The sequence below is a fragment of the Lepisosteus oculatus genome, chromosome 15 (genome assembly GCF_040954835.1).
Source record: "Lepisosteus oculatus isolate fLepOcu1 chromosome 15, fLepOcu1.hap2, whole genome shotgun sequence".
NCBI lineage: Eukaryota > Metazoa > Chordata > Actinopteri > Semionotiformes > Lepisosteidae > Lepisosteus > Lepisosteus oculatus.
In genome coordinates, this window is record NC_090710.1 from 1221379 (window position 1) to 1247124 (window position 25746).

General features: G+C 37.7%; 1 protein-coding gene across 1 annotated transcript; it reads left to right on the forward strand.

Annotated features, from left to right (window-relative positions):
- Window positions 1-25249, forward strand: LOC102693377 (ribosomal RNA processing protein 1 homolog A). The gene is made up of 16 exons (XM_015363606.2): window positions 1-169; window positions 704-786; window positions 2724-2781; window positions 4884-4969; window positions 5847-5908; window positions 6794-6923; window positions 11365-11429; window positions 12118-12302; window positions 12867-12973; window positions 14698-14795; window positions 15584-15603; window positions 19352-19489; window positions 20858-21474; window positions 22317-22475; window positions 23218-23281; window positions 24828-25249. Exons 1-16 carry the CDS (start codon window positions 40-42, stop codon window positions 25013-25015), a joined length of 2190 nt encoding a protein of 729 aa, XP_015219092.1. The 5' UTR covers window positions 1-39; the 3' UTR covers window positions 25016-25249.
- The last annotated feature ends 497 nt before the right edge of the window (window positions 25250-25746 follow it).

A 25746-nucleotide genomic window follows, 5' to 3' on the forward strand; every position in this document is an offset into this window, starting at 1 on the left:
CGAGAATCCCTGTCCCACACGTGAAGAAAAAAGAAAAAGATGGCGTTACTACTGCAAGGTCCTGAGGTTCAGTTCGCTCAGAAACTGGCTTCTAACCAGAAACCCATTCGAACGAGGGCTATTAAGAAGCTGAAAAAATATATTGGTATTCGTTCACAGAAGCAAAAAGGTAAATATATTGGTCAACGGGCAGGATTGGTGTAGGAATCAGCGTAGTTACATCATGTACGTGGGGGCTGTTGAGTTCTAGCATTTTCCCCAAAAGTACTAATACGTTTCTGGACCTATATATTGTAACACATAGCGGATTTTATTAAAAAGCAGTTTCCATTGCTTTTAATCAAGAAATAGCCAGTACATTTTAGTTGCTGAAGTGATGCAGTTCTACATTTCTATTACGTGGACGTTAACTTCAACAAAGTTACTGTGGATGTAAGCTTTTCAAATGCATTCTCTGTGTAAATCCAGTCGCGTGTGTTCTGGTTTTGTTGGTTTTGTAGTACAACTAATATGTGACCTTTATTCGTGTTTAGTTAATATGCTACAGGTGAATTATACAGGTAGTGTTTTTATCACGGCCTGAAAATAGTAGTCAGTGCTCACCGACACGTGGTAAAAACTTCCATGAAGAAGGAATTTTACGATTTGCGTGTGATCACAATTAAGATATGTCATCATATCAGAACTTGTGTGCTCTTTGCAGGAGGGTTTACCAGTGAAGAATTGCTCAAAATCTGGAAGGGTCTGTTCTACTGCATGTGGATGCAAGACAAACCCCTGTTACAGGTAAGTCAGGGTATCCTAATCCTAATGTCATCCGCAGTGAAGCGACTTTCCAGGTCTCTCCAGAAAAAATAACCAAACACACTAATGATCATCCAAGTCCTGGGTTTTGTCATCTTAACAATAAGGAGAACCATGTTTACATCTCCCAGTCTTGGCTGTTTAAGTTTTTTTTCTACAGTGGATAAATGAACCTCTTCTGGTTGGGATATTTCTTTGAATTCAAGGTCAACAGTTTGACTTTTCATAATTAAAAGTGAAACCCAGCAAACAACAGAAGTGGGACTTAAAGGGAAGTGCATTTAAAACTGAGAACAGGAGGACCATCTTCACACAAAGTTGTGGGTGTCTGCAGCAAGCTACCTGGCCAGTGTTGAATGGCAGGAAAATCACTTTATAAAGAAGTCTTGTGCTTTTGAACATTATCCTTCTGAAAGATTAATTAGATCTTTTCATCCTAGTTTGTAGTTAGCAGAGGTGTATTAACTTATCAAGTTAGTAGCTATTTGATCCAAGTATCCCATTCAGCCATTTCTTAAGAAGCTTAGGAATCAGCTTCAACAACTTGGCTGTGATGCCCGTTCCATTCTCCTACATCGTTTCCACTAGTGTCATCAGGTTCACGTTTCTCCATCCATTCTGAAAGGTTGGCCCTTTTTCATTGCCTTTGTTTTTCAATCCTTAAATGGCTTCTTCATAGACTTTTGTCTCAAGAAATTCATTTCTTTTTTATTCTGTGCAAGATATTCCCTCAATGCCCATATTGTATCTGGGTGTTTCTCTGTTATGATTCTACAGCAGTTATATCTTTTGTACCATGGTGACCAATAGTGCATTATACAATTTTAACATAACATCCCTTTGTTAAGTGTTACACATTTAATTATATATTACATTAGTTTGCCTTTTTATTTGTTTTCTGTGGAGCAGTGGTCATTGTCATCTGTTCTCACCATGGAAGATTCTTGTGCTTTTTGTTTCGGTTGACCTTTCTTGTTTTTTTTTTAATAGTTGAATTTTGTAGGGTTTCACTCTCAAACACCAGGAGCTAAAAAGTTATGCCGGGATCTCTATTACTGCTTCACCGGAAGTCACCTTTTTATTGTTTTCACACCATGAGTGCAGGATAATAATGTAAACATAAACACTTAAGTTGTTCTCGTAAATGACTTTCAGTATAGTGTTTCCTGCTTTTTATGCTAATTGCATGCAGCACCCTGAACATCAGGCATTGATGTTGAAATGCATTTATATACCTCTGCTTCTACTGTTGGCTGCATCAAAAAAAATTGGTTTTATTATTTATTTGTGTAAGCCTGTCTGTGTTTTTTGTGAAACTCCTTGGGAAAATGTATCATAAACAGCATTATATTAAATAAAATTAATTTTAATAACAGTCTCAACAACCAATGAGGGAGGAGCATACTTAGATTGTAAACCAACAAGTAAACAGATTAATTCAATAAAGGACCTTTATGCTTTTGAATTTCAAACTGATGGGCTGAATAAATAACCTTTGAAGGAGTGAATAAAATGAGCAGTAATGGTTCACTCTAAATCCATTTTGTGTTTGCTTCAGGACAACAGCTGTGGATACTGGATTTCTCTGAGCACATCTAAGAGGTTTTCTAGGGCTTTGCAAATTACATTTTATGTGAATGATAAGATCTGTTCCTTTATTTCAACAGTGGAATATAATTGTTAAATGGGTGATTTATTTTTAGATTTCTGATATTTGTAGGTGGTACCTACTTCCCACATAAGCATTTTCATATTGTACTAAGATTGCCAAGTGAATCCTTGCAAAGTATGTGCGAGAAGAAATAACCTCTGCTGTTTTTTCATTTTTCTGGATCAGAATGTTCTGTAATTGTAACGTAACAGTTCCCAGAATGGAATTTACATCTAATAAGCTGTCTGTTCTCTGCTCTGGTTTGCAGGAAGAGCTGTCTGCTGTTCTGTCCAATCTGATTCATGTCTTCCAGAGTATGGACAGCAGTAAGTTGTCTGTACAGTACCTTGTGGTATCACTCTGAAAGTAGGACACTGTGTTTTTCTGATATTCATTCATAGGCAGGAGCATCTGGGGGTTTTTGTTTTCACCTAAATTATATTAATCACATAGTTCTTAAACATCATGTCCCATCACTAGACCCAATTTACTAAAGGGTAAACAGACCCTGTATTAAAATAATTGTTGGATAAGATGCTTCATTCTATTATATAAAGATATATTTTCTTATAAGCAATTATATAAAGTACCTTTATTAATGGTATGATAAAGTAAAAGGTTTCTTGCGAATTAATTCAGACACTTTGTGGTGTACCTTTTCTTGAAAATACTCTATTTTTAAACTTAATATTTTACTAAGAATATAGAGGAAAGACTCGGGTTTTAAGTTATAGTACATGTCTTCAGAAACTAAAAAGAGAAATAAACTGAAATATGTTAAATATTAAGACTTGTAAACTAAATATTTCTGTTTGGCCAAGTCTCTACCAACTTTGCACATTGGCTTGATGCAATTTTTGCCCATTCTTCTTGGACGATTTGCTCAAGCTTTATTGTATTGCTTGGTTATAGAGAAATGTGGGATTTGAGATGTTTTTTTTTATTCTTCCATACAGACTAGCATTGTGAAGTGATCTATAGGGGATTTTGTTGACTTATTCACATTTTTTCCCCATCTCAGCCATTGAACTCTGTATCTCAGATTCACTGTTGACCTCATGGTTGCATCAGTGACCACTGTTCGCCTTGCCTAGATGCTCAGTTTGGAGGGACAGCCTGATCTAGGCAGTTTTTGGGTGCCTTCCATGGTCAAAGAGATATAGTTTTTAAAAGTAGTTCAAATGGGTAGCTGTGTCAGCATGCGTAGGCTGCAAAGTAACAAGTAATAGGTTAATTCCATGCCGAAAAGAGAAGAAAGAAAACACAATGTTTTAGCTGTGGAGCCTTCTTAGGGTGTGAGCTCACCCTAAGAGTCTGTATTAGAACTTTCAGCTCCAGGTCACAGAGCCCAGGCTACAAGGTTCTTTGTAGACTTTTTAAACTTTTAAGTATTCAGAAGTAGTAGTCTTAGTTATTTGTGACCATGTGAAATTCATGGCTGAAATATATTGATGGCTCAAAATCTAATGTAATGTCCTTTAGTAATTAGGGACAAGCAAAACATGATTGCAATACATTTCAAACTGCAGACATGGAAACACAAAATAGATGCAGCTTATCTGGTCATACAGTACATATTTATATAATTTATTGTTTTTATGTTGTATTTAACGCTTGCTTTAATAGAGGAATGCGGGGAAGGAGTGTCTGGTATTGCTGGCTGTCCATTAAATTACCAACAAGATAATGTGATCCCAAAAAATACATTAGTGAGAAAAAATATATACTGTGTATATGCATACTGAATGTATATAAATTTCTGCATTGTATGTGATCTGATGTCTTCATCATTAATTAATTCATTGTTTTATGGAAAGGTTTTATCACTTCAGTGCATATACTCAAAGGTTTTCCATAGGTTCATTTATTTCATTTTGGAATCTCAATGTTAAATCATGTACATAAAGACACAAAGTGAGTTGTCCTTTTAAGGATCTTTTCTAGATCCTGTGTGTTAAATCCCAAGCCCAAGTGATGTCTGTTAAAGCAAGGGTTTATTGTACTGTAGTTTGGCAGTAGTGTCCCCACCCTAACCTGATAACTACAGATTGCATTAAACTGAACATGGTTAATACAGTGATGTAAGACCTCTTAGAAAAACCTAGCTGCTGCTCTACATTGTGTTTTTGTAACAGTAGAGGCACAATTACCACAATATCTTGTTGGTAATTTAGACCAGATTTCAGTCCTTTACCTAATTACATACTCTACTGTAAGAGGCTGACATTTTGGTGGATTAAATTGCTCTATTTTTATATGTGAAGTGATTTTGGATGCTTTGGAATCAAAATCTACCAATGTAATCTACTACTATTACTTTACTAATTTCTAAGAGTGAAAAAGTAATAAGACAATTTATGAGTATCATTTACAGTTTAGAAAATTTTAAAGACAATTGTCTTTAAAACAGCTGTTTTCTTTTTTCCAGAATTTTTGTTTGTAGAGACATTTCTACAGACCATGAACCGTGAGTGGACTGGCATTGACAGACTTCGAATGGACAAATTTTACATGGTGGGTGCTGTGTTGGACTGTCCCCTCTTACATTAGTAGACTAGTCCTAGTTTGAGGAATATAAGTCCTACAGATAAGAAAGGGAAATTAATTTAATCTTGTGTTCCAAATTATACAATTTTGGCCATCACATAGGATGTTACGTACAGTACATTGTTAATTTGAAAGCTAAAGATCCATTATATCTGTTTTTGGAAGAGAGCTTTGCACATCATAGGAAATAAGATCATCTTATAAAACGGATAGTAGCAGTGACATTGGTACAATCAAACCTATGATGGTACATTTAAAAAATGTGAGAGGCAGTGTCCTGTTGGCTGACATTTTCGTGGTAATATTAAATTGTTATCTTTTAATATATTAAGTGATTTTGGATGGTTTGGAATCAAAATCCAGCAATGCTGGATTTGAATGAATGATCACTGGAGAGAACACTTGCCGCTGTTGTGAAAATATAGTTTAGAAAACATCTGAAGTAAAGTTATTGGTAAAACTATATTATATCAACTTTTAATATGTGAAGGTGTAAAATGAGTCAACAATGAGAATATTTAATCTAAAAATAACTAGTTATAAATAGAGAGGGGGTAACTAGTTCATGAAAGTCTGAGAAATCAGTGACTTTGTTTGAATATGGAGAGATCAGCTGAACTGATGACTGGGCTGGCTGGGAGATCTGCAGTAATGTTTGAGCCAGCTGTTGGCTCAGTTCAGTAACTGGATGCTGGGTTGTAGGAAATGTAAAAGATCCTGTAGCTTTCTGGTACCAGAGTCACTGTGCTAATGAACAGAATTTGATAGAGCTGCTCAACTAAATTTGTTTCTTGTATTTTTTGGCCAATGAGCCTGAACCCATTTTTTGTTTTTGTCTCTTCAGCTTGTCCGAATGGTTTTCCGACAAACATTTGAAATGCTGAAGAAGAGATGCTGGGACCAGAGGTAAGTGTTGGATGTTTTTTTCAAGTTAGAAGCTCTGAGAAAAAATAAAAAATTGTTCCATCTGTAAGGCACTACAAAAAATCAACAACAGTGAGGAATTCAAAACAGAACAAATCTAATCACAATTAAAATACTTGAATTTGAATGAAGACTCAGTAATAGAGATAAGATCTATATTGTAAAAAAAACTGATTTGCTGAGACAGGACATTCCACAGCTTTGATTGATACACGGAAGACAGTTCTTCCTATAGGTCTGTGTCCAGACATTTGGAATACACTAAAGCTGAATCTCCAGGAGTTGCAGTTGCAGGCTATTGCCATGTCACTACTGTGACTGGGACTTTCCAAGTAATGGCACACAGTTCCCCGAGGGGCACCCAGAGCAGGGTGAGATCATTTGGCCAGAGCTCTCTTGGCTGTCGTAGACGCAACAGTCTTTGTGTCAAAGAGAGCTTTTGCGGTGATACCATGGCCATTTAGAACCATGGCCAGATTGAAGTCTGCTTGCTTGGGTGTTCGTTTTATTGAAAATGAAAAATTAACATTTTCAGTGCAGTTCACTTAAGATTATAAGTACATGTCACATAATTAAATATTAAGTGTTTCTAGACAAGTTTATACAGTTGAAAGCACAGATAATCATAAAAAAAACTGGTTTCAAGCAGGTGTACTCAAACTTTTGACTGGTACTGTACATGTTAGAATGTTAGAATATCCAAACAGTGTTTGCTGTACCATTTGATAGATATTGAAAAGGAGCAAGCCCTGTCTCCTATACATCACTCAGGATTACATTTTTCAAAGGTGTAGCTGAGAGTCTGCAGGCAACAATGAAGATGGGAATTTTTTTCCTCTGACACTGGGCTCTCTGTTGTGTATTCAGTCTCGTGCAGCGGTTCACCGAATTGCTTACAGTTCGTGTTCTCCAGAGCAACAGTGGCTGCCCATGTGGGGTCCAATTCCACATCCTGGATATTTACATGACTGAGCTGGCGGCTGTTGGAGCACAGGAGGTAAAGGAGCACAAAAGCACAGTACATCTTACAGTTCAGAGGCCACTGTATTACCTGGGAGTGTAAGAATTTACACAACACCAATTTAAAATCTCATTTAGTTCAGCTAAAGGGAAACTGCAAAATTATTTTCATATTTTGGGGTTAGAATCAGCATTGATGAGTGCATTTCAAATCGCTATAAAAGTAAAATGTACACAGCAACTTGTAAAACCTCCAGTTGACTTCACAAATAGATGGCATTTCGAGGTATGCACAGAACAATAGTCTGCTATTCAGAACAAGGCAACAAAATGTATGGTGACATGCGAGGCCCCATGACACTGTAAACAAGCAGTAAGTATCTCTTTTAATCCAGTAGATAAATTGCTTTAGATTTGGAGATGGTTTTGCCAACAGATACTACTTGTTATATCTGCATACAGATCACGTTGGAACATTTCTGCTGTGAAATGTCTGCTGCACAACCTGTATTTAATTGCTTGTACATGACTAGTGAGCAGAATGGGATGCATCCTGCTGCAACACGTGGAAACTAGAATGCGACAACATGGCGACCTACAGTACTTTCACAAAGTTCACAGTTTTCTGCTTAATTTTACATTTATTTTGTTTAGTGTCAAGTAATTTATTTTGTTATGGAGATATAATAGTTTATCTGAGAAATTGGGACTGTAGACCTTTAAACTTTACCTTTCTATCAGTGATATTGTTGAAATGATTCTAAACACTCCTTTTTTTAGCAGGTGGAAATGAGGATTTCCATAGTTCAGATATAGGGCAAATACATACTGTCTGCAGCTCTGTACTTTACTATATTAAACGTATGAACTTAAAGCTAAAACATGCCAAGCACAGAACCAGGGGTTGGCATTGTCACTGACCTGGGGAAGCTGGAAAACCTACCTTGAGAGTTTGTCCAATACCCAGCACCCAATTTATACAGAGCAGTGAAACCTCCAACCTTTTGATCTACTGATGAAATTCTACAGGCTCTCTCTGTATTAAACCAAGTATAGAGCTGCCTGTCATTCCCTGTCGACTGGGCCTTTTTTCCCCAGGGGCAGCCCAACATCAGCTAACAGACTGAAGAACCTTCTCTCTGGGTGAACTTGAGAGGAGATCAGGATTAGCATCTCTAATGAAAAGAAAAACCTAAACAATATTAATTTGCTCAAATCAGGGTGTCAGAAGTATGCTTGCCCATTTGTCCAGGCCTTGTGCTAGTTGTAGTCAGAGCCATTGGTCTGAGCAGTTTGTGCCTTGTTTGACCCTGGAGAGCCAACACATAAAGTGTCTTTTTTCTAAAATGGTGGAGACAAAATTGCCAATAATAATTGCTTACACTTATATAGCGCTTTTCTGGACACTCCACTCAAAGCGCTTTACAGGTAATGGGGTCTCCCCTCCACCACCACCAATGCGCAGCATCCACCTGGATGATGCGACGGCAGCCATAGTGCGCCAGAACGCTCCCCACACATCAGCTATTAGTGGGGAGGAGAGCAGAGAGTAATGAAGCCAATTCATAGATGGGGATTATTAGGAGGCCATGATTGGTAAGGGCCAATGGGAAATTTGGCCAGGACACCGGGGTTACACCCCTACTCTTTTCAAGAAACACCCTGGGATTTTTAATGACCACAGAGAATCAGGACCTCGGTTTTACGTCTCATCCGAAGGACAGATATGAGACCTGTGTGCTCACAGTTCTTCTGAAATTCTCCTCAAATTCTTGATAAACATCAGTGATTAAACCACCACTGGCTTCGGTGAAACTGTAGGTAATTGTATCATGGGGTTTAGAAAGTGACCCAGTGTGGATATCCATATGTGGATATGAAGGAAAGTGACATTAAAATATTTGCTTTGTTGTAGCAAAAATTTGTTTTAAGTTAGTGTTATATGTATGTGTTTGTAGTTGCTTTTTTATTTTCACTAGTTCTTGAATAAGATGACTTGACAATTTCTCAACAGTTTTATGTGTACAGTAATCACATATGTTATTTTTAATAATACTAAAACAACATCCTGTAAACATATTTTACATTTTGCTAAATTAGTAGTCATTGCATTTTAACTAGTTGATACCAAAAACTGCACTACAAATTATACTATATAATTATAGTTATACTATATACTATATATATTATACTATATAATGGTAGTACTTATTATTTTGGTAATTTATGTAATGCTCAGCCTGCTTGAAATACTCTTATATCAAATCTGGCTGCCATAACAAATGAGTTTTATGCCTCTATAGTTCTATAGAGCCATGTTAATTTTGTCTTGTACTACAAAAACATTGTACATATAATAATAACTGCTTACACTTATATAGCGCTTTTCTGGACACTCCACTCAAAGCACTTTACAGGAAATGGGGATCCCCTCCACCACCACTAATGTGCAGCATCCACTTGGATGATGCGACGGCAGCCATAGTGCGCCAGAACGCTCAACACACATCAGATATCAGTAGGGAGGAGAGCAGAGTAATGAAGCCAATTCATAGATGGGGATTATTAAGAGGCCATGATTGGTAAGGACCAATGGGAAATTTGTGGCCAGGATGCTGGGGTTACACCCCTACTCTTTTAGAGAAGCGCCCTGGGAATTTTAATGACCACAGAGAGTCAGGACCTTGGTTTTATGTCTCATCCGAAGGATAGCGCCTGTCTGCAGTATAGTGTCCCTGTCACTATACTCGGGCATTAGGACCCACACAGACCGCAGGGTGAGCACCCCCTGCTGGCCCCACTAATACCTCTTCCAGCAGCAACCTTAGATTTTCCCAGGAGGTCTCCCATCCAGGTACTGACCAGGCTCACACCTGTTTAGCTTCAGTGGGTTGCTAGTTGTGAGTTGCAGTGATATGGCTCCTGGCATTTCCCTCCTGGGAAAGCTAAGGTTGCTACTGAAAGAGGTGTTAGTGGTGCCAGTAGGGGGTGCTTACCTTGTGGTCTATGTGGGTCCTAATGCTCCACTATAGTGATAGGGGAAAATATACTTTAAAAAGGCACCATTTTTAGGATGAGACATAAAACCAGGGCACTGGCTATCTATGGTCATTAAAAGAGTAGGGGTTTTATCCTAGCGTCCTGGCCAAAAATTTCCCATAATAATCCCCATCATCATTCTGTTCTCCTCCCAGCTGATAGCTGGTGTGAGGGGAGCATACTGGTGCACTATGGCTGCTGTCACATCATCCAGGTGGGGCTGAACACTGGTGGTGGTGGAGGGGAGCCCCCATTACCTGTAAAAGGCTTTGAGTTGAGTGTACAGAAAAGCGCTGTAATATTAATTCCTTATACTTATACATTGCTGCTAATTCTGGCAGACATATGCCTTCGTTTCTAACAATCCAAATGCGGCACATAACATTGTGAATAAAATCAGAAATTGTTTGTACTGCCTCCTTTTTGTTGGGTAGCTAAACAGGTGCAGGAAACGCTTTCGGTATGCCACAACAGACTTCCTTCTGTGATTGCACATTTCAAAACATTAAAATATATTTAGCATACAATATTTCCTTTTTCAAACCTAAATAGTAAAACCGTTAAAATTGTAAGACACCAAGACAGAGCTATGGCAATGTTCTTGGTGCTCAGGCAGCTGTGTGTGGAACCACTGGTGTGGAGCAAACTGAAAGCTAGGCAGGGTTTCATTTTCAAGCACTTCTTGAAATTCAAGAGGAAATCTCTGGAGGCAGTGGTGTGGAGGAGAGTTTAGCAATCTGGACCTGAGCTAGAAGTTGGTGGGTTCAAAACACAGGTGGGGCACTGCAGTTGACTTCAGCAGGGTAATTCACATGAATTACTCCAGTTAGATACACAACTGTGTAAATAGGTACAAATTTAAGTCACTTTTGGTGAAAGCAAAAATTAATAAAAGCCAAATTAAGAATTTTTCTGTTAATCAGTTGCACATAAACAGTGTTTGATGCCTGTCAGTTTGTGATGTTAATAGAGTAGCACTATGAGTGTATAATTTACAAAGAAGGAGAAGACAACCTTATATATAATTACATTTGTGTTGTGAAGTAAATCACCTTCGTTTAATTCACCTACGTTTTATCTAACTTATGTGCTATTAATATAAACACAAGATGTAACAGTTAAGTTTTTTTAGTGGCTATCCAGTCCAGAATTTCTCATCGGGCTTGCTTTTGCGGTTTTTAAGATCCTGAAAGTAATTGAGATGGATTCTCCCAACACTTGAAGTCAACACTGCTAATACTTATGTGTGAATGTAACTATTTTAAAGATTTAAGAAAATAACACTGCCAGTTTTCAAAAACCTCAAGTGCCCCCTGTTACACAAGTGCACAAGGTGGGAATGCATACCATGTCTGATTACAATTAAAGTGTCAGACTTTTCTCTTTTAGTCAAAATTGCTACATTTAGTCAAGCTAATGTATACCTTTTGCCATTACAGCTCACAGCAGAACAGAACTTGATTTTCATTGATCCATTTTGCAAAGTGGCTGCAAAAACAAAGGAGTAAGTGCAGTTTCATTTTTTAATGTTTCAAGAGAAATGTTTTAATGTTTCAATCAGATGCTGTTGCACAGTGAGTGCTGTGTTTGTGACCTAGTATATTTGGGGACTGTCGACATGGCAGAGAAACAACCTTTACGTCTCCCTTCTCTTTTGTCGTTTGTATGTACAAGGTCTTTTTCACTGAGTCATCCATGTTGTTAATAGTGACCTTCACATGAACAAACCATTGTATTTTGCCCTTCCAATCCCTTACTGCGGCCAAGTATGTAATAGTCTGTTCAAAAGCTACTAACCAGGGGAAGGTTGACAACCAAATTGTCCTGAATAAGAAAAGCCCCAATGTTCCCTTCTAATCTCATAAGTGTTCAGTACACTGAAACAAAATAACTGACAAGGACAGGAAAATAAGAATTTACATCTGACTCACTTAGGTACTACTGTCAAGCTATTTCATCAAGCCAGTTTTTGACAGGTCTGACACTGTAACATTGTTTTCTGCACACCAGTCAGTTGTTTTCATTCCTAAGTGCAATGTCTTAATTTTCTTCATATTTCATGTATAAAATGCAGGTTTTTAACTGCTAACTAGCTGTTAACTGCTGGTAACAAAAATGAGTGTCCTAGTTTTCATGTGCAGTCAGACCCGTCCTTCTGCTATAGCATATTCCATCTCCTCTCCATCTTGCAGCCACCTCCTGCTGCAGGCCATCTGCAACAACATCTTCAGTGAGGTTCTTAACCAGGCTCCCTTTGCCATTGAGGACCTGATGAAGGAGCTTCAACAGCTAGAGAATAACTCAGAAGATGAACTGGACTTGGAAGACAAAGATCTTATGAAAAACTCCAAAGATTCTCAAGAGGACCAGATAAATGGTAGGTACTAGTAATGTGTGCTTTATGCTTGATTATAATGCACTTCAGGTATTAGACCTCATTTTCTAAGAGAGCAACTTGCAAGACTGCCAGAGTAAATACACATTATTTACAGTTGTCTGATGCAGTGATATCAATATCTGCTGTACAACACTGACATTAGAATTTTCAAGTGTGATGAAATATTGACTTCCAATCAGAAGGAATATACCACCTTTGAAAAACTAAATACCTTTAGACATTTTAAGGGACAAGTAACAATCACATTTGTCTCAAGAGCCTAAAAAATGCAGAGAAATCTTGTTTTCTGTGGTCAGTGCAAATAAATTGATTGCTGGAATGTACGTATGAACTCTAAATCTCTAAGAGTCAAACTTCATGTTGAGCAGGGGCCTTAAATGGTTGAGTCAACAAGCTTGATTAAAATGGCTTGTGTAAGAATGCTTTTGTCAAATAGTAATGTAGCTGCCACACTGTCTTACATTATTACAGAAATGTGCCTGTTGAGGTGGTAGAATTATTCAGGATTTCATATCACTGAAGACTGGGCTCTATCTGCTGTAGGTGAAATGGCAGCTGAGGAAGATGAGGGATATGAAGACCTCGTTGGTTTGGAAAATGGCTATGAACCATCTGAAGGTGATGGGGATGGTATAGGACCTGTGCTTCAGGTTAGCCTTTTTGTTATACTCGTTTGTTTAAAAACATGGTAAATACAGCGTGCAGTATTAAGGTAATAGTGGATTGGCACTTGTTTGCCAATCGAAATTGTGTAAGACACTGTCAATCCACTAAAATCATTTTGGTTAATGTGCTAGACCAAACCCAGTAACAAAACACATTTTAGAGGACTATCCTCTTTTTGAAGAAGCATTTAATATGAACAGGGTTTACTGAATTTGCACTTCAATTCTGGCTCTGGGGTGTTACCTGCATGGAGTTTATACGTTCTCCCTGTGTTGGCATGTGTTTTCTCCACGTGCTCTGCTTTTCTCCTACAATCCAAAAACACATACTGGTAGTATAATTGGCTTCTGGGAGAATTGTCCCTGCTGTGGGTGTGTGCTCATCTGTTGTTGCCCTTTAATACCCAGGGTGTATCATGTCTTGGGCCTTTTGCTTGTACCAATAGACTCCAGCTCCCCCACAAACCTGCATTTAAAAAAAAATGATGACATCTTCTGTGTTTTTATAAATTGGTATTAAATTACAATTTGAGCTCAGTATTTTTAACAATGCTATAAACAAAGCTTTCCATATAAAAAACACTTTACTTTTAAAAAGTAAACATGATTTACAGTTTCAGAATATATAAAATTAGGGGAATTCGTTTCTTATTGTGATATATTTGTTTAATCATAGATTCTTTTCTTCTGTCGGTCTGGAAAGGCCTAAAAAAACATTTCTAAACTTCTTGGCCTCCATCCATCCACTAATTATAAATTACAGATGGGAGGTCATGGTAACTCTTCCCAGAATCAGTCCTCATGCCAAGATCTCCCTTAGAGCAAAAGTTGTTAGTCTCTCAGTGTGGCTAATGTTGATTCAACTACCTCCCAGTCTCAAGCTCACTAAAAAACACCTAGAAGATCCACAGGACTCCTGGAAAAATGTTCCCTGGACAGATTACCCTTTTGGTTGCAATGAGAAATGTTTTGTTTGATGAAAATTCTGGCCATTAAGCATGGTGGTTAAAGTATTAGAGTTTAGGGCTGCTTTGCTGCCTCTGGACCCAGATAGCACACCATCATTGAGAGAACCACGAATTTGGTGTTGTATCTGCAAATTCTGGAGGAGAATGTCAGGTGATCAATTCATCAGCTTAAGCTAAGGCAAAAGCAATTCATGCATCAAGACAGTGATCCTGAACAAGCAGATCTATTTTATTTGCTTTAACATCCTTTCCAATAGTTAGGCACAGAATTATAGAAAAATAAATGTGACCCTCAATATACTGCTATGTTGATTAGACTACCATTTTTAGATTTTTTTAAATTGAAGCACATTATTTAATCTCCAACACATTCTGTTATATGATGCTTTTTATTTATATTTCACTGGTGTAATGAATAAATCTGTTGGGGAAAGTTGTGTTACAACATATGTTCAGGTAATTGGTAGTTCAGTTAGTTACAGGTTAAGAGCTGGATTGTTTCCCTTGATTTTAACTTCTTATTCTTATTTTTTGCATTTATGTGGCCTATTCATTTTATCCATTTGCAGGTCAATTAAAATTAATGATTGAATCCCTTGTGTCACAATGTTGGTCATGTTACTCTCTCTGCAAGCTCTTGGTGGACAAAGAGTTGTAGTTCCTTTCACTATTGTGAAACTGGCAGTTTGGTGTCTCCTTGTAGTTGTGTAGGTCTGCTCACAGAATATCTTTGTGTTACAGTTTGATTACAAGGCCATTGCTGGTCGTCTCTTTGACCTGACAAGCCGGAGAAACACCCCCCCCCTAAACAGGAAGAAGTTGTACAGGCTGGTTAAGAAGTATGTCATGATTCTACTTCAGAACTGATCTGTGGTTGTCTCTTTTAGAAAATGCCTTTTCTTTGACTTTATGCCACATTTTATGGACAAAATGTCATTATATTTTAACAATATAGAATATCACAAAGCTTTACACAAATGTATTAGTGTTATTTTTGAATGCTGAGTTTAACCAAATAAGTAAGCAACATCAGCAGTCTGTGTGGTGTCTGATTTATTGCATTTGAACTTCAGCAGTCCATTGAGAAACGGTTGTCATGTATTAAATTCCGAACCTATACAGATATCTGACACAGTTATCCAGAACATGCATATTATAATGATAAGCAAATGAAAGCTAATGTACTGCAAACACTTTCTCAAACTTCTGTTTGAAACCTCTTTTGCTCAATTTAAAGCAATCAATTTAGGCCTAAAAGCTGTGTAAAAGTGCTAGGTATAAATTATTCTGTGTGCTTGAATCAAATAGAAAGTATTAACATACTAACAGATGGTCATGATTGACAGTCTCTTAAAAAGTTCCAAAGGTTTGTAGATTAATAAAATCAGGGTGGCATAATGGAATTTAAAAGTGATTTTAGGAATAAAAAGGTTAAAAAGAAATTACTAGATTAAAAATGCTTTGGAAATGTGCAGCCATCCAGTTCCATGGGGAAGAAAAAAAATTGAAATACAAGTGATTGAAGTGTTCAATTATACACAGGTTCTTAATATTAAAATGTTTCTCTGTACATTGCAAAGCACAATAAACATGAGCAATTAATTTGTTGTATTTTTCTTTCTCACAGGTTTCAAGACCTAAGTGAAGGTAAGGATTCCTGTTATGGTGTTGTAAAATTCAAACTTAACTACATCACTAGCCACTCAGCATACAAAGCAACTTTTATGGTTCCCATTGTCCTCTGTGTTGCTGTGTTTATATTGAAATGTCTTTACAATCTTTAAAAATTATAAGTGGGAAAATAAATGATAGTACTGGTGATAAAAGGAAGAAATTGGTATTGATCTAAAATTAGATGTGATGATAAAGTGAAATTGACATTTCCGTATTCCATAGTTCACCTTGTCTGAGATGAAGTGTTTTAAATGATGTTTTTTAAATGTCATGTCTGTTGTCCAAATGTTTTTAGCTCTTCTCAATCGCTTGTTTGTGAACTTAATTTCCAATGGGGACATTTATTTGGGGAGTCCCTGTACTTCACCACACTAAGCTCATCTTTCACAGAGTAGTCTTTAAATTTCTAAGAAGATAGCTTCCTGTCTTGATAAGATACAGAGTGAGTTTTAAATGGGAAAAAAAGTCATTAAAAATGACTTAACTTCAATGTTAATAGCAAGCACAAAATCAATACCATAGAAATTAAAGAACAACTTGGAGCCTTGAATTACTTAAACAGTACTACAGCAATGTACTCTTGTATTGCTTTGTGCTACAGTATTTCTGAACCTGACTAAAGGGCGATTTTTTTGTGTGATGAGACCCTGTTAATCTGAGAGCAGGACTAACTAAAATCTGCATAGAATAGTGGAATATTCACCTATTCTAGAAACAACTGATTTAATACTACTGGGAACTTAAACATGAATTTCACAACTTCACAATTTACTGAAATAGAGGACAGATTTCAGCAAAGAAAACTAAACACCTTTGTCAGACTATGGAATAATAGTATGGTAAGTATGTGCACACTTTACAGGAGAGCATTCTTTGGACTTCTTCTGAAAGGCAGGTGACAGTGCTGTTCCCAGTCCCAGTGGAAGAAACTCCTGTCTAGCAGGTTTAGCAAGGAAGTGTCTCTCCATTTCACTACCACTCCGGGCAAGAGAATAGTTTATTTTGATGGAAATGCGTTGAAGGGCAAGTTGTTACCCTGTTTATGCAGATATGCTTCTGTTGAAGAGTTGTAAAATACCTATGTATATGCACATGTAAATGAATGTACAGTAGGAAAGAACTGATGCGCTTAAGTCATTGTGACGATCAACACCCTACTGTTAAAGAGAAAACAAATGGAGTGCAATCTTTAAAGGTTTTTTTCAATTAGATATAAGGAGTTGTTTATATTTTAAATAGTGGTAGTTTTTATAAAGACTTTGATTTTGACATGTATTACAAATTATATATATTTTCACTGAACATATTGTAGTTCTTCTGTTGCTTAATAACTGAAAATTTATATCCCTTTAAAGTGAGTGTACTGGTGATAGGTTGTTGCAGTGGTTCTCAAACTTTTTGGACCAAGTGCTACCCTTGATCAAACCAAAGCATCCAAGTTCCACCTACAAGTCATCTTCTCATAGGAACCACAGAAAATCTCAATGACCAACATGAGCATACATATAATAAAAATAGCACTGAGCACTTAGTTAATTTGGATTGTACCGCCTTTTAGCCGTTTTCCGATGCTTGCCATCACTAGCAGTGCTCTCTGTGTCAGGTTCATCAGAAGAACTAGTGTCGGTGGCCAATAGGGTTACCATACATCTGGATTTTCCCGGCCATGTCCTCTATTTTGATCCTTATATTTCCGTCCAGGGGGAATTTTCAAATGTGCAGAAATGTCTGGGATTTTGATCCCATTATTTTCACCATGAAGAATAATTAAAACTTATAAAGATGGTTGGAAAGAAAGAGAATTTCTTAACTTCTCCAGTTCGCTTCAGTTTTCGTCCTGTACATGTATGATTGTCATGATAGAACAAAATCGGGCATCAATATCGGTGTCCTTACTCACTCTCTGCAGTGCTGAAACATTCCCTTGAAAGGCTCCCTATTTTGTTTCTCGTTTTCCTACCCTCAAACACAATGCCAATGCAAAAGTGTAAACTAAAAGAGCAGAACTAAAAAATAACATTCCCATGTTTTCGAAGTGGCAGAGAAGACGGGGAAGCTGAATGTTTGGTGTGTAAGCCTGGTACTTTTGTCTCCATGGCAAATAAATGTGTACTTGACTTGCAAGCTCATGTTGACTCAGACATCCACAAAAAGGCAATTCAAGGAGAGAGTTTGTCAACCAAATTAACAGATTCTTCTGTAAAGTCTGGCAGCAAAACAGAGGATACTGTTATTGCAGCATAGGGGACTTTGCATTTCACAGTTAAACATCATCACAGTTACTTTACCAATTAACATAAAACATGGGATATTTTGAAAACCCTCTCCATTGCGACCCCCTTCCCAGATAAGTTCCACAGTGTGTCCTCTTTTTTTTATGTACAAATTTGGTAATCCTAGTGGCGGATGTATAATCCTCTTCATTCTCAAATGGTGTGCGTGATCTATCAGAGCTGGTGTAAGTACTCTTGGCGTCTATTCCTTTCAGCCATGACATAATACTTGATTTTTGCGAGGTATTCCCTTTTCGATCACTTGTTCTGTTAGTGAATGTGGCGCTAAGCTGTGTCTCTAAAAGCTTGAGAGGAGTATGAACACTCAAGTACAGTATTAGTACGCACTGTATCAACTTAGCTAAGTAAGTAGGCTGTGTATTTGACACACAAACTAATTTTATTAAAATAGAAAATATGAAAACTCATCTCAAGCTTTCTGAAACCAATAATGTAAATTACAGATTACAAATGTACATAATTTTAAATTCCCAATTTTTCAGTGTACACAACAAATTTCCAGGGTCATCTGGTGTACCGCAGTTTGAGAACCACTGCGTTATTGTAATCAAAATGCAGCTTTTCAGAATCTGATTTTGAAATTGTAAGTTTTATACAAAGTTTATCTAGAGCTTATTTTAAATCTTTTTTTAGAATAAGAAAAACTTCCAGTGAACTTAGTTTATTGGTGTCTGAACCATTGGTGTACAAATACTCTGTTCTGGAATGTAAGGAACATACTAAAAATTTAAGTTTATGGTTCAGGTTTATGGAAAATTGTAGTCAACACTTTTTTTTCTGTAATTTTTTCAAAACAGTACACATTTTATTTTTTACCTATTCCTTTTCTTGGTAGCAATAACAAAAATGTATTCAGTTTATTCAATTTTAAATATCACGTGCCATTTTGCTATTTAGCACTAATCTTCAGATATACCAACCTTTAAGGATTCAGACAAGGTTCCACTCATTCAAAAATCACAGCACAAAAGCTTTTTGCTGACTAGTTGATCATGCTGCCAAAAATGCCTGTCATTATTTTTAAGTGTATGTAATTTATGCAGATGTAGTTGTACTTAATATTTTCAGTGTAGGTTTCCATCTTTTCAGTAGGTGGCGATAATGTCTATACTAGAAATCTGGTAAGAGACTAAAAACTCAGCTTTCTTGTAATGGGTAAAAGACATTAGCGGTCCAGCTGATACCATATGTAGGGTGTTTAATACTTGTATACAACAAATTGGCAGTCCTCATTTCACCAAATCATTGAAATGAATAAATATTGCTATAGTTTGTTTAACTGAGATCTACAGAGCTGTAATAAAGAAATACAGGTGAAGTCAGGAAGTGTGACTGATGAGGTCTGACATGGTGCTTTCAGGAGACAATAGCGAAGGAGTATCCAAGCTTTGTGATGATTGACTGCATTGCTTTTCCTACCTTTCCAGGTGTCTTTCCCCAGGACGGTTACACAGAAGAGGTATCCACTGATGAAGATGATGATTTGTTTGGCAATCGCAAGAGATTGAAGAAGAAGAAGAGGAGGAATGTGGAGGAAGACCCAGCAAGTGGAGAGAAGGGCCAAGGTACACCTCATGAGCCAAAGACTGTTTTTAATTGTTGGCATGAGCAAAGATCCTCCAGTGATCTAATGATTGAATGTTGACCTATCCAGAACACCATGCAATACGTTGGCTTTAGTTATTTTTTAAGATGGGTGATTAATCTCTTATTAATGTTTCTCAGAAAGATGCATTGTATATAAATATTCGTAAAGTTAAATGGTGCAGTAATAAACTCTGAGGTTTACGGTATTTAATTTGATCAGTGGTATTTGTCCATTTTATGACAGAATTTGGAGGATAGTGTAGAATTTAGCAAACATTTCCTTTCAGCTCCAGGGTTGGGACAGTGTAGCTCTAAGGCTCCATAGGGCACTCAAGCCCCTCCACAACAAGAACACGATCCCAGGATGGGATCCCATCAGCACCTACACAATCTATCACAAGCTTTGAATAGTGATCGAAAAAGAATGAGATCTGTGGTACAAGTTGGAAATGAGCTTTCTGTGGGGCTGACTCTCTGGGACAGGGTGAGGAGCAATCCGAGAGGATCCTGGAGTAGAGTTCCTGCTCCTCTGGGTCCAGAGGGATTATATCTCTCAGCTGGACAGTGAGTGCCAGTGCCCAGGAGAAGCTGGGGACTGTGTCTGGCAAAAGGCAAGTCTGGTTTGCCTGTTACCATCACGAACCTCACCAGTAGTACGCAGTTAGAAAATGAATGAATGCATGGTACTTTCAGACATCAGAGAGGGAATGGGTTTCTTCTAATGCAAGCCTTACTCTGATATATGTATATAATTTGTTTTTTCAAATATCTCTTGAGAAGGGTATGAAACCTGAGCATTGCAATCATACAAATGCACTGTCTTACTGTGAATGGTTACAATTATAAATTGGCTAGAGCTGTGTCAGTGTGCAGATGGACAAGCAGAGGTTAATCCCATACAGGAAAGCACAAAGTGTTTTGGTGGTAGAGTTGTTCTCAGGTTGTGGAGGAGAGGGGAGTGAGAAAAGCAAAAGGAATGTGAAATGCTAGAGATTCAGGTAAACGAACATCAAGGAGATGTGTGAAAGGTCTGTGGATTAAATTCACAAGATTAGTTGGCTACTAGCATCCAAACATGCTATATGTCACCTTTCCTCCCTCCTTTTATTCACACTTGGAGTTGTCTGCAGAAGTCTTTCTCAGAGCATTCTAGGCAAAAGCTCCATATTCTGAGATTGTGTTCCAACCTAAACCGGGATGCAGGAGTGTGAATCACAGTTGTCAAATCTTACTTTACACTTTAACTTTAAGGAACTTTAAGTTCCTTTGGGCTGGATTGAAGTACTGCAAGTTGTGATATTCCTAAATGGAAACTTCTGATATTGATTGTGTGTTGGTTTTGACAGGTACAAAAAAAAGGCCTCTGAAGGCTTCCGACCCCAAGTCAGTAGAGCCGACAGCTGTCCCAGCCAAGAAGAAGAAAAAGGAGAAAACGCGAAAGAAGACTCAGAGGTTGCCAGACTTGCAAGAGTGCCCTTCCACTGAGGACAAAGAACCTGAAACTACAGCAATTATTCACCCTGCAGAAAAGACACTCAAGCTTAAGAAAAAGCGGAAACTAGAGGAACCCAGTGTTGAGGCTGAGTCCTCCTGCAGCATTGGGCAGGTGGAGGCTGGAGAAATACTAATGAAGAAGAAACAAAAGAAGGTCCCCTCTCAGGAGAGGGTTGTAGGTGAGGGTGAGGGCAAAGAACAGTGTGTGTTGAAGAAGCAGACTTCTCTGAAAATTAAGAAATGGAGGAAGAAGCAGCAGGTCAACACTGTGGCTTTACTACCTGAAAACCCACCAGCAAATGATGAAAGATGCACAAAGACACAGGCCCAGGGGAAGGAAATGGTTGTGGAAGCAGAGCCTGAGAAAACCAGTGAACGAAAACTGCATAAGAGGAAGAAGCTGGAAGGGCAGGCTGAGGCCAGTGAGCTGAATGGTTTCAGAGAAACCAAGGCCAGGAAGAAGAACAGAGTAAGGATTTCAAACATTTATCCATCCTGGCAACTAATTACATACAGGCTTTAATAAGAGGAGCTACAGCTGCTTCTTTTTCAGGGTTTGCCTTTTGGCCCCTTAAAAGAACCCTGGCCTTAAAAATGTTTTTTTTTAGTTCCTTACATCTTGACTCACAGAAGCCATTTTGCACCCCAGCAGAGCAGTGGGATGTGAGAAATTGCTCTACTAGTAAAACTGAGGGGAAGGCTTTGCTAGGCTGGAGATGAGCAAGCTTGATGTGGAATTTAACTGAAAAAGTGGGATTAGCAAACTTTGTGCTACACAGCTTAATCTTGTTTTTACTTCCCAGTTCTGAACTGGTCTAGCCTTGCTTACATTTGAAATCTGACAGAATCAGTCTTCATAGTGCTTTAGGTGTTACATTTTGAACTTTTTAAATCTCTTTATGTGAAGGGAGGTAACATCTGTAATATGGGTGACAAATCCCATAAAATAGATGTTATGTCTCAAAATTAAGACTCTTTTTTGTATCTTTGAATTATAGGCCTTGAACTTCACAAATCCTTAGACTGGTCTTTTTAAAACTTTTTGAGGACATAGTGTACTGGCTTTTTTATGACTCAACAATTATGGTGTACATTTTAGGACATGTTGATTGTAAGTGCTGAGTCATTTAAAAAATTGATTTTGAAAGATGTCATGCACAGACCTTACAGTAATAAATAAACTTGGCAGTTTAAACACAATAGGAAAAGTAAACAAAAGTCTACAGAGATTAATCCCATGGAAGACTGTGATCTCCTTTCAAGCCTGCCTGCCTTGACACCATTGTCTGCCAAATTTCTTCTGTGTCACAGGTAAGTGGAGCCACTTTAAAACTGAAGAAAATGAAAAAGCCTCTAAAAACAGGCAAGTTGGAAGAAGAGGTTGAATTCCTGAAGTTCGGAAGACGTTCTGTGCCTTCTCCCTTATTCTTCAAGAAGCGTAAAGGAGGCTCATCATTTCTGTCAAGCAAGGTATGGTTTAATTTTTGAGTTTTTATCTTTTCGGCTTTATGTAGACAAAGTGATCTCATTATCTTAAAAAGCTGCAAGGGAGGTGTTAGTTTATTAGGTCATGTGAGTAGGTCTGGCTCTTTACTTGGCCGTTGTGCCAGATTTCACTGCTCCAGGGAGCACAGTTTTGAGAACATTTCCTCAGAAATGAGGAATTTTCAATGGCACATCTGTTCTGGTGAAGTGTGCCTTATATCTGTTCTGTAGTTGTTCTTCCAGTATTTTAAACTGACATCAGGCTTAATTATAAATTAATTTTAAAGATAACATAAAAATTGGTCTGTGATGTGCAGCTTTCCTCTCTGTATGTGAGGAACAGTCATGTATCTTATGATTGTCCTGAGCTGCAAACAACTACTGTTGGGTCCACTTTCGTGTATATCACACAATGTCAATATGTGTTACTGCAATAACATGTCTCTTTGTTGGGGTATTGGGTGTTGATTGATGGCAAAAAAATCAATTTAAATCAATTTTGAAATATGTCTACAACACAACAAAGTGTGGAAAAAGTAGAGGGGTCTGAATACTTTCTGAAGGCACTGCATGTAAATACAGCAGTCTTATTCAAAGCTTCTGGCATGGCTAGAGTCACTGTTGTCCCTCTAGATCTTTACGCCTAATGCAGTTGGACTCATTTCCTACTGTTGGGCATTGCTGGAATGGTATCTGTAAAGAAATGACTCATGGACTTTTTTTGTAGGGTTTCAAGACACCACAAGACTCTAAGAAAGTCACCTTTGGACTAAAGAACAACAAGACTGCAGGTACCTGTTGTTGCTGAGTATTTCTGTGGTTTCACCTTATTTTGGCTGTTTCATTGTATGTGTAGCATGAGGCGGAGTCCTAGGGAAACTGTGATCGCACCTTTTCAACAAAGAGCATATCTCACAAATGAAAGGAGTTTCTTTTCAGGAGCTGACTTGCTTGCTTCATGAAACAATTTTCTTACTTGATCTTGTAGAGATTCAAGGAATCACAGTGTAGTTCAGTGAAGATTTGAAACAGGTTTATTTTGTAATGAAGGAGCCTCCTGGAGATCAGAATGACAAAGTGATTCTCTCCCTGTCTGATCTGCTTCCTATTGCTCATAAGCACCTTTTATACTTTTAAAATATTTCCTCTAAGTACTCTAAATGGCATTGGAGAAGCTAGTGTTTTAGGATCAATATAGAATTAACCCTTCTTTCTTCCTACAAACTTCCATAAATACAGTATGTGAGTCAACATGCTTGTTCAAACTCTGTCAGATTCTTTGTGACAATAACAGGTCTCTATATAGCATGTCCTTCACACAAAAAAATCCTTTGCACAGAGCAAGTCCTATAATCTCAATAGGTCACCTTCTGTAGTATAGCAGGGTAGTTTATTCTGTTTTTAATAACCACTTGTGTTGATGTGGGTCTTTGTTTTCTTCAATTGTAAATTACAATCTTCTGAGTTTATATATGGGTGTTATAGTGATTTGGTTGTTTGAATTGATTTAATTAGTATTTGGGACTGTTGGGGTACTAGGAATCAGAAGAGTGTTGTATATAAAGATTTAAGATAAAAAAACACAATATACGGTTTCATTGTTGCAATAGGCTGTTCCTTTGGGCAAAGGAAGAAGGAAGTGTTCCGTTTTTAGCAGTGCAGTTGAGTCTTCCACTGGAAGGAGTCTCAGGACTTGATAAATCAGATGGAGAGACTTAGACCACCCACCTGTATTGTGCTCAGTGTTTATTGGTATTCAGTGGTGTCGACAATGTCTATGTATATATTTTTCAGTGATTAAAAATTTACATTCACTCTCTCTGCCTTTCAGCTGAGTTGCTGTTGTAGTTTAGACAGCAGTGGTCAATGTTGTGATTAGTTCATTGTCAGGTGGCAGGATCTCAGAAAGCACTGCAGACTGCCTTGTGCAACATCTTTTAAAGGTGGTGATTGGTTGTGATGTTATCGGGTGTAGTGGGTATCCCCCACAAGGTGGAAACATCTCCAGTTATTTCTTAAAGGATCCCAGAGATTCCAGACAAAGAATATGGCTAGATTGTAATTTAATTGGCTGTTTTCAGATTATGTTTCCATGTGTGCCTTCACCCTTCTTCAGGAATAGAAGAAATTAAGATTGAAAATAGGGTGGCAAAATGAAGTGAATAATAGTATGTTTATGCCCTGTGGAGGACAAACGTCTATGGATGAGAATGGGAATTGTTCTTGTTGCATTGCTTTGCGCTCTTTTCAAAGTCCAGACAATAAATGGTTTATCCAACAGCATTTATTAGCAGATGGAGTACAACCATTACAGCTATGTTTTTATTTTCCTTTCAGAATTCAAAAAGACTGATAAAAGCTTGTTGGTGAGTCCGGCAGGAACGTCCCGAGTGGTCTTTGACCCCCAACAGAAACCCCTGTTTGGGGTCCTGAAGACTCCTGATGACAAGCCCGGACCTCGGAGAAAATTGGCGAAGAACCCTCTGCAGGGAAAAAGCAGACCCAAGGCCTCAGACTTCTTTTAGCCTTTAGACTATTTGTGCTCTGCTAAAAGAGAATCTATAAAAATGTTTTCATATTTTTTTAAAGTGTTTTGTAAAAAAATTCTCAATGATGGATATTTAAGTCTGTTTACCATGCTTAAGGCCTAGTGGCGAATAGTTCTGCTTTAGCTTTGAGTTTATCAAGGTTGTTCTGCTGTCTTGAAGTGAATGTACAAGCTGTGGGTTTCTGAAAAAATATAGTGTTGCCACACGTCACGTTCCTGAATTTTTCTTTTCTTGTTAACATCCTGGCAGCCTTTTATTATAGCAGGAAGTACCATCTCATGTTATTCAAAAGACGATTACCTTATTGTTCTTTAATGCTGTTTACCTGAACATCCCTAGTGACTGCTGGAGAGTATAAGGATTTCGACAGCTGTCATGAGATGAGTATGAAGCATGGTGTAGCACCCCATCAGTTGCACCTTGTGTGTCTCAGATTTCAGGTTTCAGAACCTTGAAATGAATCATTACATTAAATACGTTTTCATTTATTTATTTCTTTTCTTGACTGCTTATTCAGCAGTTTCTCATTTACTTATACTGTTGAATAGTGCTAGTGGGCTGCCTGTGGTGAGACCAGCAGTTTTCAACATGGTGGCCATAAAGTACTATTTCCAAAGTTCACAATTTTGTGCTTACTTCAAAATTTGTAAGTTTTTTTATAACATTAATTAATGTATTTTGTTACCAAGATTTAATAACCGATCTAA

Coding starts and splice junctions, on each gene's coding strand:
- LOC102693377 (XM_015363606.2), top strand. CDS start 40: ATGGCGTTACTACTGCAAGGTCCTGAGGTTCAGTTCGCTCAGAAACTG. Junction 11,430..12,117: donor GTGGCTGCAAAAACAAAGGA/GTAAGTGCAGTT, acceptor TCCATCTTGCAG/CCACCTCCTGCTGCAGGCCA. Junction 22,476..23,217: donor CATCATTTCTGTCAAGCAAG/GTATGGTTTAAT, acceptor CTTTTTTTGTAG/GGTTTCAAGACACCACAAGA.